At 40.4% G+C, this 13,000-nt stretch overlaps 1 protein-coding gene across 2 annotated transcripts in view; it reads left to right on the top strand.

The window, feature by feature from the left end:
* The window catches only part of rgs12b (regulator of G protein signaling 12b), a 35,632-nt gene that overhangs the window by 18,373 nt on the left and 4,259 nt on the right, over positions 1-13,000 (top strand). For both annotated transcript variants that reach the window (XM_049719414.2, XM_049719413.2), the window contains exons 6-17: positions 4,995-5,016; positions 8,645-8,814; positions 9,503-9,595; positions 9,694-9,837; positions 10,284-10,466; positions 10,543-10,693; positions 10,933-11,027; positions 11,196-11,399; positions 12,091-12,164; positions 12,280-12,406; positions 12,486-12,582; positions 12,679-12,731. In XM_049719414.2, coding sequence (XP_049575371.1) covers positions 4,995-5,016; positions 8,645-8,814; positions 9,503-9,595; positions 9,694-9,837; positions 10,284-10,466; positions 10,543-10,693; positions 10,933-11,027; positions 11,196-11,399; positions 12,091-12,164; positions 12,280-12,406; positions 12,486-12,582; positions 12,679-12,731 — 1,413 coding nt within the window. The remainder of the gene's footprint in view (positions 1-4,994; positions 5,017-8,644; positions 8,815-9,502; positions 9,596-9,693; positions 9,838-10,283; positions 10,467-10,542; positions 10,694-10,932; positions 11,028-11,195; positions 11,400-12,090; positions 12,165-12,279; positions 12,407-12,485; positions 12,583-12,678; positions 12,732-13,000) is intronic.

Below are 13,000 nucleotides of genomic sequence, written 5' to 3' on the forward strand. Positions count from 1 at the left end.
GCATTAAACTCATTTTATAAAGTGCAATTACTGCACATGTTGTTTGTGTCCCTTTAAGGGGTGCGGCCTTGTGAAAATAGAAACAGATGTGGAAGTTGCTCTACTAACCAGGTTTTAAAATGTTAAATTGCTGCTAGTTCATTTTGTGGCATTATGAGAGGACTAATTGTAAATAAATCAATGTAGCATGTGGAATATGATTCATCAATTTGATTTTCTGACTTTAAATAGTGTATCTGAAAGGCAGGTACAAACCAGCATGGAAAATGACCCAATCTTAGAAATTTCCCAATCTTGTCATCATTTTTGAAATATCAACAAATGTTATCTCGACATAACATCGTCCTCCCAGGGCATCGGGTGTAAAAGTGCGCCAACTTTATCGCTGTGACGACCCCTGACGAGGGTGCTAAATTAATAGACTGTGTAAAGGTCATGTGTAATTCCAATATTATAGAACGGATGGTAATGTTGACTGAAAATATCTGTATGGATTGTGTACATTGTCCTGGCGAAGCCTTGGAACAAATATTTTGCGTGGACTTGAACCACTTTTTTTCCCCTCTCTTAAATGCTGTCTCAAGTCCAAGGTGGAGGCATTGACAGAAATTGGGACAAATGGACACTAAAACAAAAATAATTTCCTGGCCACTGTTAGTCACAATGTATCATTTCTACACACCCAAGACAAACATCTGTGTGAGCCTGTGCACATTACAGAAGACAAAGGAAAAATGCGGTAACTGCTTCTACTCCTTCACTTCTCCAATTATTGAGTTTGCTGTTGTGACTGGTTGCTACAGTTTTTGTATTTCATTCAAACAGATGTGTTTGATTTGATTGAGATCGGTTAATTCTTTGTGACAGTGGTAAGCTCAAGGCAAGCAGCCAAATGAAAGCGACAACATTCATCACCCTTTTAGCCCTCTTAGTCACGTCTGATGTGTGACTGACTCACTTGTTGGGAAACAAACATGAACTGCATTCCTTCCCATTGCGGATATTGATTACAAGACCTTCAGACTCGCCCGGAATTCCAGCATCACTGGTTAGATTAGATTTGGTTAGCGAATTGTTGTTACGTGTGATTTGAGCAGCCACCAGTGAGTTCCAATTTCTGTCTTGCCTCTCCTAGATTCAGACGAAGCAGTTGTAAGACCTGGCAGGGTGTCTCCAGGCCTCTCAATGGCCACCACTATTCACCTCATATTCAAAAGTAAACACTCAGTCACGCACAGGTTTCAAACTGTTGGTGCAACAGCTTTCTCTTCAGCTGGAAGCGTGTTTGTGTGTGTGCCAAATTTGGAATTCAAAAATCAAAATGTCACTTTTTGAGTTCAGTGTTTTAGGGTTCTCCCTGCCGCCTTTTAAGACGACTTCAACAAATCAGTGTCATTTCATATTGGTCTTCTCTGGTGATATTTACTTGATTTAAATGCAGGTGGATGTCATTCCTGACTAAACGGAGCCAGGGATAGGTTTCTGTGCTGCAAACAGCGGCGTCTTTGTGTTTCGTTGAGTGCATATGTGATCCTTCATAGTTTCTCGCGCGAGTAGACATGTTTTATTCACCAAGTGAAGTGTCTCTACCTGCTTTGTGTCTCATTCTATAACGCGATCCCCTTCTTTTTCAGGAGTCATTGTCCTAACTTGAAGCCCATGTGCACACAAGGAATGTTTTGGAAGATTCAGTTTGTTTAAAGGAACTTTCATAGGTGTTCGCGATTATAAAAACAGTTGAAACGGATGGCTATAAATTGTGCTCAGTGTTTAGCCCAATGTCCTGGGTATATAGCGGATGATGTAAGCCCCCACCTTCACCCAACTCACAGTTAATAAATCACTTGAGAGTAACTTACCAACCACTCCCTGCATGCACAAATACATGGAGGGTCAACAAAAACAACCGGGCACGTGGCTACATGGTGAGCTGACAACAAAATACAGTCGACCACCACAAACTAAATTGTTAGGGCCAAGTATAACTGCCATAACCGTAAGTTGGCAATCTATAGTGGTAAAGTGTTTCCCTTTTGCGTATAAGTGGCATGCACACATTGTAGTCATTTTTTGTTCTGAGAATTGTCATGTTTATTTAAGTACTGTGAAGGAAAAGAAGATGGCTTTACAGAAGATTCATATTCACCTCATTTTTTTCACGTCATTTATTCATTCTACGCATAAACAAAACCTACACAATATGAGATCGATCATTATATTCCACTCCTGCTATCAGGGATGGCTGGCATATGCCAGCAGAAAGAGTGTGAAAACTAGAGCCTGAGAAAAGGTAGATGAAGTGATGAAATAACAGAGAATGGGCTGGGTGGAAAAAACGTGTTTTTAATTAGTGTTACTGAATATGCCTGGATTGACCAAAAAGGGGAGACAAAAAAGGAGAGCATGAGAAAGTTTGTGGGGGAGTGAGGGAAAGAAAGAGGCAGAGAGGAGATTTGGAGCCTTTACTAGGGGCCAAACCACCCCACCGCAGGGAACGTCTGGAAGTGATCACATTAAGAGTTAGAGTCGAGGTGAAGACGAACGCACCCTAGATAAAACAGGATTCTCCTATATAAAACATGCACACACTCATAAACTCACACACACACGCACGCACGCACACACACACACACACACACACACACCAGAAATGTGTGCAAGAAGCTCTCACAGTCAACTACCACAAAGTCATATGAAATGTCTTTTGACTTATGGGAAATTACCTCTTCTCTTCCAGAGGATATTAAAAAGAAATAAATGCAGACATTACACAGAGCGTACCATATGGCTGTTGTTTTCATTTGCTACCTTCCTTCTTCTGGTGGAATCTAAGGTATTATTTTCCGCAAGACCTTTCTCATATTTATATTTTATATCTCCCAGGTTACTGTATAAATCAGTAGTTGGCAGGCTCAATTTGTGTGATTTATTTGAAGGACGTAACCACGACTATTCTTTACATTAGTAGTCAAGGGACATGGCTTGAGTCTCCTTTTGTTGCTGTTGTTGGCCCTGGTTGCTTAGTGTCAGAACTTCTGAGCCAAGACTTGTCAGGAGGTCTGTGAAACAGGCCAGTGATGAACCCAAGAGGCAGACCCAGTTAACAGTTTTCTGGTTGCAAAAGGGCATACGTAGGTCAGCCACGTCAGTGTCACTATTTTTATTACATGACATCCATGTGGACTTTGATCCTCTCGCAAGATGACCACAGTAGACAACAAGGTCCCGCTTGAATATTTTAATGGGAAAGTAAATGACTAACTAGGTGGGATCAAGGAAGATTCCGTTGAATTTTGTCCAACCACAATCACTTGGCTGACATACTACAAAGTCACCACTCCCTAGTAAAGCTACAGAAGCTTTACTGTAAGTGTCCATTACATATCATATGACTTTCGTGAGGAACTTAATCACTTTCATTCCCATGCAGAAAACATTCCACACAATAATTTTCCCTTATCGCAATCTGCCTTGTGATCGTTTTGAATGAAGATGAAAATAAACATGTTGCAATTGTGTCCATTGCCAGTCCACAGATGAGCATTGTTAGTTCAAATTTAAACAGACATATGACATTGCGTGAACTTATATTTCCTGCAGTATTAAAAATGTTCTTTGTAATAGTGTAATAATATGCAGCCTAACTAGTCAAAACACAGCGGTCATTTTGCCACTTCTTGTTGACCGAAAATGACATCACAGTTGCCAGTTGTCAGGTCATAAACAATCGCGGCTTTCCGAAGTCAAGTCGTGATTGGTTGTGACCTGAGACCTGGCAACTGTGATGTCAATTTTACTCATCAGCAAATGGCAAAACTGCCGTCCCCTCGAATGGATAAACGCGGGTGGATTTTGCTGCTTAAGTAATATTCCACAAACACAATAAACAAAAATAATAATTAAAAAAAATAATAACATTTTGTGGTTGACTTCCCCTTTAAACAAACAAAATATAAACTTCCAGGCACTTATTTAAAATGACATCAGTTTAATAGTATGCTTATTAGTATACTATGTAAAGTAAGTAAACTTCCCTTGTGGAATTTATATGATCATACCACCAGTAGTTTTATCCTGAATTTTACACCACACAGAGACCCGTTTCACAATGAAATCATTTGCACATGATAGTAGATGGGAGGGCTTACATTTCAGGGCTTGAGCAATGAATTCAAGATGAGTCTGTAGTCAATGTGGAGGGTTTATGAGCTGAACATTTAACCCGAGTGCAATAACGTGATGGGCCGCTCCGAAATGGCAGATTAAAAGTGAAAATACAGTACCTCATGGCAACATTTGTTGGATTTAGCATGCCCTACAGGGTGCCCTCTAATTTGTAAAGACAAATTGGGGGTTCTCACGTACTGGTCATTTCTTGCTTAAAATATCACTTTAGCAAAATGATGTGCCTCTATTTCTCTGGCTATTCATCTTATCTTTTTCTTAAATAGTGCCTTGAAAAATATTGTTTATAAACTTCCCTTCAAGTCATCTCAGTTTAAAAGTTTCTATGTGATTTATTGTAATATTATATGGGTAAAATTATATGTGGATATACTGAGATCTATATAGAAAATAAAATGCAGCCCTTGGTGAATTTCATTTACTAAATGTTTTGTAGGGATGTCTGTCTGTTTCTGGGACGAGAATTAGGGATAGATTGGATTTTTGTGTATGTGACATTCGCTTGAGAGTGTATTGCTGTTGTGTGAGCGGTACTCACATACAGTAAGCACCTCCCGTCTAGGGAGGTGTTCTTGCAGAGCAGGCACATCCAGTTCACAGATGATTCCACCCACTGAGGACTTGAGTCTATCATGATGTGTGTGTCTGCGTCAGATCCCGTGGAAAGTGTTGCTTCGTCCCGTCACGAGTGTGTTTGCTCGGGCCAGATGCCTCTTGGCCTTCCCATCACTGTATGAGCATGTGTTTGAGTATCTTTTATCCGTGATGAGGAGAGATTATAATCCATGTCTCTTTGTTTTTTTTTACAGTCTACCGCTGTCTCCGACGGAGGTGAGTTACTGTTTTATCTTATTGTTTTCACTTATTGTGATTATTGTTGTGTTCTCATGATCTGCTTGTGCTCAACCAGTTAATGGTAACTGACACTCTTGTCAAGTTGTTGAAGTACCATGACAGAAGTATTGGGGTTGAGGCCATAGCCATTGAAATTTTAACGTCACAGAAATTTGGATGCTTTCACACATTATTCATGCAAGCAGTAAACAGTGGAGCTGTTTGACGTGCTCAGCCTTTCCACGTCAAACAAGCTTCAAAACAAGATGTGTTGGCAAGTCCTGGTATGGGTCACATAGAATGAAGCCATATCATTTTATTTAACACTAGGCCACGTTCATTTGCAGTAAAACGAGCCATCTCCCATGGTATTGCTTGTCAATGTGTTTAAATGGATATTCCGTGTCTGCCACCCTGTTGTTGCTCGACATGTGGCGAGATAAACAAAAGGCATTGGTTGTGGATCATGCTAATGCTTTGACACCTCGCTGTCACAGCAGATGGGAGATAAAAGGAAGAGCTGGAGGTGAGAGAGGCAAAGAGACAAAAGGGATGCAGGCATGTTGGATTTTGATTGCTCACTTGTCACGCACCCAGCAGAAAGGAGGCACAGTATACATCAAATAGTCACTTTATTAGGTACACCTCACATTTTCCCCCCCAAAAAATGTCATTGCATTATCAGCTTGTCCCACACACTGTGTGTAATATGTGGTTAGATAATAATCCAATACAAATTGACATGGTTTTGTGATCCAGTTATTTGATAAAATGATTATCACTATGATGGCCAGTCACTATGTTGTAACTGCCTCTTTAACAAACTGTCACTTCCTCCATTAGAGGCTTGAACAATTAGTTGCACCTATGTTTCATAATTTTCATCGAATGTTTATTTTGATGTTGTGAAATTTGATGTCCACTCGTGACTAAACTGTGCAAGCGTGAACAGTATGCATTTCAAACAACATCACATCGACTTAATCTGATGAATATGGAGTTCAGTTGAAAGAAGTTTTTGTGAACTGATTTTTTTCTCAAATGCATCTCAGTAATACTCAGCTTTTTTATCACCAGTGACACTCCCGGAAAGGTTGTGGTTGTAGTTTGATGTGGGGCAGCACGGTGGCCAACTGGTTAACACAGTTTAGAGGTCTCATGTTCGTATCTGGGCTTCAGCCTTTTTTTGTGGAGTTCGGATGTCCTCCCATAGTTCAACCCAAGACACACTTAGAACCGCCCCCTCATTTGATTAACATTTCCTTTTGCATCGCAAGACTTAAAAACTGCCAAATTCAAAAATAAATAAAGACAAGTAAAAATAAAAACAAATATAAAGAATATAATTGAAAAATCTAAGTTAAGAAAATTCTATGGAAAAAAAAACATATAATGCAAATGAAAAATAAATAGGACAATAACAAATGAGATTTATGAAATAAATAAAAATTGAAAAATATAAATAGTAATAATAACAAATAAACATATTAATAAAATGAAATATTTTTATATTTTTTCAGTTATATATTTTTTATTTTGGTTTTTATTTCCACTTTTATTTATTTTTATTTTGGCAGTTTTATTCCTCCATATCACCCCGCCTCTCGCCTGAAATCAAATGAGGTGGATTCCAGCACACTTGTGACCCTGATGAGGATAAGTGACAGAAAATTGGTGGACAGTTACCTCTATATTAGTTACATGAAACTGAGAGAGTCAAAAGTATCAGCGATTGTTTTTAGTATTACCTTTGCTACATGCATTAAAAAAACGGTTGTCCTGCATTGACAAGGCAAGACAATTATTGGTAGCAAACTCCTAATGAATACTGCAGTGTGTGCTTGTGCTCGTGCGTGTGTATGTTTGTGAGTGCGTGTGTGCGTGTGTGTGTGCGTGCACACATCCTGTCATTTTTCCTTCCATCCTCCCTCACCTCTGAATTATTTATCATTTCAAGGCCCATGTAGGCATGTATCACTTACCCACTGAGCATATCAGTGGTGGACGCAGGCCATTATACATGCATGTGGCCGCATGCGTGTTGTGACCCGAGTCTCTTGGGCTGTTCGTCTGACCGCATCTTTTCCCCCTTCCATTCTTTTCTAACTTGTCCTCCTTGCGAGAGTGTCACAGTGTGTGACACTTAGTGTAGTTTTACCCTGTGAGGGGGCCCTGTTAGTGTGAGTATGGATGGTGGGGCTTGGCTACCGCTTAGGATTCGCTACCGCTGGCACCACGCTGGTTCCTACCAGCTCTACCCAGGTGAGGAGACAGCTGCTGAAGCTTTAACATGCTGGAGCAAGTTCAAATATGATGGTTTTCTTGGTTTGTTTGTGTGCAATTTCCTGTACGCAGTTTTAGAACCACAACATATTTTTTCCAATTATGTTCCTATATGTTTTGGGGGTAAATACACACACATTGATTGCTATAAAAAAAAGAAATATTTACTATGTAGAAAATTATCTCTGCCTAAACATATCTGACTTGAATAGAAATTTGTATTATAGCAGTTGAGTTGAGTTGAGTTGAGTTGAGTTGAGTTGAGTTGAGTTGAGTTGAGTGGTTTTGGTGTAGTGGTTGGTTCCAAAAAGGCAAACTATAGTAGGCACTCATACCAGGGTGTGTACATATTTTACATAGAGTGCAAAAAAGTCCTGCTATTTGTCACCGAATAACTGAAGATTGGGAGTGTGGATGTAATGAGCTGCAACCGGTTCCTTGGACCAAGTGTGTCTGGGCGTGTTGATAAAAAGCTGTTGCTAATCTTAATAGTATGGTGATACATGTTTTCCTCCTACAGTTGTGCAACACAAATGTGTGTGTGGTGAGTTAGTTTAAGACGTGACAAAGTTGTGAGTCTGTACTGAAAGAATTAGTCCTTTGATGAGTAGTTGTCACACCACTCGGTATTAGGTCATTTTAGTATGACGATTTCCATGGATATTCCTCTAAAGCTCTAATTTAATCATGTCAACATTGTACCATACTGTATGACAAACAATAAGTTTGAAATTGTATTGTTCTTATTCTACTGTGGGATCTTTTTGAGATGAGGCACACTTATAATTTGTTTGCTGAAAGTCATTTCTTATGCTCTAATCTAAATTTAGTTTGAGCTAGCAACTGCCAATTTGATTTGATCTGATTTAATATAAGATTTATTTAAACAGTGAATAGTTCCTATTGAAAGCACAGCTTAAATAATAGATCATTATCACCAATGCATAGAAGATCAAAAAGATTATCTATCCATATTTTCTGGAGAAGTTTGCGTTTATATGCAGCACAACATGCAACCATTTTTTGTTATATCCACTTTGCACCTTCAGCCCCGTCCCCACTAAGGCATGATTTAACATTCATTTGCACCTCTGAATTTATTCATTATGTTGTGTCTATAGCTTAGTACCAAAAATGATTATCTTTGTCTCATAATAAATTAGATAATAATAATAATGATAATAATAATAATAATTTGAAAAGAGTTTGAAATTTCATCGCTTATAATATCGTGCAGTATAAGAACTATACTTTACTGTATACCGTGTATTATTTAGCCCAAAAATATAACATCCATATCCATAAGTGGAATCCAATTGTGTGTCTGTGTTTGTGTGTCTAGAACTGAACAGTGTGGAGCTGCAGGGCTGCAGCAGTGACAATAGTCTGAACAGTAATGCCAGCCTCCCCAGTGTGCAGAGTCACCGGCGCCACACCGAGAGGAGAGTGGCCAGCTGGGCCGTGTGCTTCGAGAGGCTGCTGCAGGACCCCGTGGGAGTCCGCTACTTCTCGGTAACATTGCTCTTCTCCACGCTACATTTGCAGGGACATTATGGCTTAAGCCTCTTGACTTTGCTTGTCAAGTGTTCCTAAGAAAGTATCAGTTGAGAAACTACCTGATGTAGTGGTGATAGTTCAAGTAAGTAAAATTCACCTTTGGCCTGCAGCACTCTCAGAAAAATGAAAGGTGCTATAAATCAAAGAATTGGAATACATTTCCCAGTCCATAACACTCAAGGCCCACAGTTCGCAGTCTAGCATCTGCAAACCGGCAGATTTGATTTTAGAACATGTATTGATTACTTGTATAGAAAATGTCAATAGCAACATTGCTTTGGCACCATTTGGTCATATCTTGGTGCTAAGGAACAACTTGAGAAGCTTCATTTAGATGAAAGTAATGCAAGTAATAATTTTGCACTGGGGCTCACTTTTCAAAGGTTCTCCCTTTACCCAGTAATTTCACATTTTCTGTCCTGGAAATGATTCTTGGACTTCAATAAATATCACAAGGGGTACAATAATATTGTTTGGACCCTGAGTGGCAGAAATGGACTCCAGACCCACTTGCTGTCATTTGACATATGTCTGTAAAACGTACATACCTGTTACAGAAAAAATAGCTATTCATATCCTGACCTTGACTATACATACCAGGCAAATGCTGCTTCATTTGTATCCCACATTGTTGTTCCTGCAGGAATTCCTGAAGAAAGAGTTCAGTGAGGAGAATATTTTGTTCTGGCAGGCTTGCGAGTTCTTCAGCCACGTCCCTGAAAATGACAAGAAGCAGGTACAGCATACACTATGTATACTTTGTATTTCAATCACTACAATTTTCTTGCAATATATTTTTAGACGCTATAGCTTGCTCTTCCGTCTTGCTTGCAGTTGTCTCAGCGAGCCAGAGAGATCTACAACAGTTTCTTGTCCAGCAAAGCCACCACGCCGGTCAACATTGACAGTCAAGCTCAGCTCGCTGATGACATACTCAATGCCCCCCGACCTGAAATGTTCAAGGAGCAACAGTTACAGGTTGGCTGTACAACCAAAACAGAAATTTGTTGGATTTAGATAACACCGGGGGAAATGAAAATGCTATTTTGACACCGAATTAGTGTTGGACTTGTGGTTTCTTATACAACACGAGTTAAGCGAGGCATGTTGTGCAGAGGGGGAAACTTGAACAGAAAAGCTCTATTGACTGAATGGAAAATGTTACTGTTGAGAGTCACAAGGCTATCCTTAAAAATCACCCTCTATCTTTTGACTCATCTAACATGAAATCTACAGATATTGAACCATAATCGTGGTTTTCCAAAACATCCCTAAGCCTGATGACATAACTGCAATTTTGACACCTGCATAAAGAAGTCAGTCATAGGACCACAAACAATCGTCCTTGTACAAGTCTCCTCTCCAATCATTTGTCTTTTCCCCTCCCTGTGTTGATTACTTCTCTTTGCTTCTGCCATTTTTAGATTTTCAACCTGATGAAGTTTGACAGCTATACACGTTTCCTCAAGTCTCTCCTCTACCAAGCCTGTATGTTAGCAGAGGTGGAAGGCCGACCCCTGCCTGACCCTTACCACGTGCCCAGCAGTCCCACATCCAAACACAGCACCACCGGCTCGGACCGCTCCAACCTGTCCACACCCAAGAAGGTAAGCGCAAACACCTCCACTCTGCTGCATGTCAAAACAACTGCCCATTTCCTCTCTTCCGGTTTGGGTCCTACAGGAGGACAAAAGGAGCAAGTCAGGCCGCTCTTTGAATGACGACAGCCGGGATGATTCGGGAGACCGCAGGAAGGGCATGTTCTTCTCCTGGTCTCGCAACAGGAGCTTTGGCAAAGGCCCAAAGAAGCGAGAACTGACCGACTTTAATTACAGTCAGTAAATCTTCATATTTAATCATATGTTTTCAATTTCCTCATTTTTGGCAAGACAACGCCATTGTGTCCAATTGCTGAATAGTGTGTTGGCATGTGGCTCAACGACAACATGTTTCCAAGCTTTGTGACAGTTCCAGTAGAATATATTTCACTGGGAAAACATGAATGGGATCATTTGTGTTTGATCAAAAACCATCTATGTCTGTCTTGAATTTGTTAAATAAAATATTTTACAGATTTCTCCGGTAGCAATGGTCGCCGTGAGTCCCAGGGTTCTCTGTCCTCGGGCGCCAGTTTGGAGCTGGGGATGTCTGCTTCTGGGAAGAATGAGGTGAGTCTGGAAAAACTAAAACACATCACATCACATTGCTAGGAAGCCAAACTTTCATGGGAGCATGTACGTAACTTGATCTCATCATTGTTTTTCACTTTTTATTCCCGCATGTTCCACACCTCCTTCCGTTGTTTTCTTACAGTCTTGTCTGTTTCGGTTCTTCAGGGAGATGTTTCCCGTGTGGGGGTATCAGAACGTGGAGGAGGCAGCGCCGTCCTGAGGCAGTGTAACATCAACCTGCCAGATGGTTCTTGTTGCTCTGTGCCGCTGAGGGCCGGTGTGTCCATCAGGGAATTGTTGCTGGGGCTCTGTGAGAAGATCTGCATCAACCTGGCAGCTATTGACCTCTTCTTGGTCGGAGGGGAAAAGGTAGTACAAAACACATGTATGTGCCGCTTCCCAAAGTATTTAAGTCACAATGTTTTTGTTCCAAAAAGTCACAAGAAGATAACTGATGCGTTTTAATGGACCGTAGTGCAGCATACTGAAGTGATGGTCGGTGTCCAGTTTCAATATACTGTACTAGAAATGAAATTCTTATTATTATCTACTGTATTTGTTTGAGCTATTTGAATGAATATTTTATGTCAAACAAAAGGTTTTAAAATCAAGGCGTATGAAAACAATCTAGTCTAAAAGTAAAAATAAAATGTAAACCACGGTAAACTACACACACACACGCACGCACGCACACACACACACACAAACACACACGCTGCTTAAATGTCTAATTGTAGCTGTCCGTTGTTCAAATTCACACTTGTATGACCTCAGCAACATTTGACTTTGGAGGTTCAGCTTTAATTAGCACTTGTTGTCAACTTCCAAAGCATTTCTATTCGTTCTGTTTTGTGTAAATGCTCTACCAGTTTCATTATGATCAACTTGCATGCACTCCATTTAAAAGGCTGCTGAATTGTTGTTTTAATTAATTATTGGCTTCATTTGAAGTTGCTCCCGCTGTAATTTTGGTCATCATAATGATGATTATGAAAAGGTTTTGTAGTGTTTTTTAATGACATGACCAAAGCATTTGATGATTTTTATTTTCATTTTCCAGCCACTTGTTTTGGATCAAGACTGCATGACGTTGTGTTCTCGGGACCTCCGACTTGAAAAGCGCACTCTCTTTAGGTCAGAAACTTTCCGTCCTTTGTATTGTGACTTGTGCCTCATTGATGGCTACTAACCTCTTTGACGTTTTGAGCAAGTTCTTCAAGCTCTGAACTCTATTTTCCTTTTGTTCCAGGCTAGATTTGGTCCCTATTAACCGCTCGGTGGGCCTAAAAGCAAAGCCCACCAAGCCAGTGACGGAGGTTCTCAGGCCGGTGGTGGCCAAGTATGGTCTGCACCTCGCCGATTTGGTTGCACGTATTGTAAGTCTAGTTCTAAGTTACATTAACTTGTATAATTTGTCTCTCTGAATTCTGTTTCTCTGAATTTGTGTGTTTCAAGAGTGGCGAATCGGAGCCTTTAGATCTCGGTCTTCCCATATCCAATCTGGATGGGCTGCGAGTAGTATTGGATTCGGTGGATCACATGCCGGGAAAGGGTAATAAAAAAGTTGCACATGCAGTCTGTGTTCACAGAAAAAAGGCATATTTTATAATGAAGTTACTGCACCTTCCGTTCACTTCCTCTCCTTCAGCACCGTCCAAAAGCCACATCGGGGCTTCCACAAGCAGGAACCAATCAACAACAGTAAGATGCCATCCAGCTTTTATATCATCTGACTTTGGAATGTTTCATAACCCACTGAATGTCGCCACTTCCTGATGATGATATCACGCTACTAAGTGTCTCCCCCGCTGTCCTCAGTTGACTCATGTCTGTTTGCAATGTGCCCAGGTGTATGACACGTGTCTATGGCAGCATCCGGCCGTGTATGTTTGTGTTTGTCTGTTTATTATGATGGGCAGTGAGCCACGTCACGTTCCCAAATTCTCCCTTCTGTTTTTGTGGGCTGTCTG

Source organism: Syngnathus scovelli, chromosome 5 (assembly GCF_024217435.2).
Source record: "Syngnathus scovelli strain Florida chromosome 5, RoL_Ssco_1.2, whole genome shotgun sequence".
NCBI classification, from domain to species: Eukaryota; Metazoa; Chordata; class Actinopteri; order Syngnathiformes; family Syngnathidae; genus Syngnathus; species Syngnathus scovelli.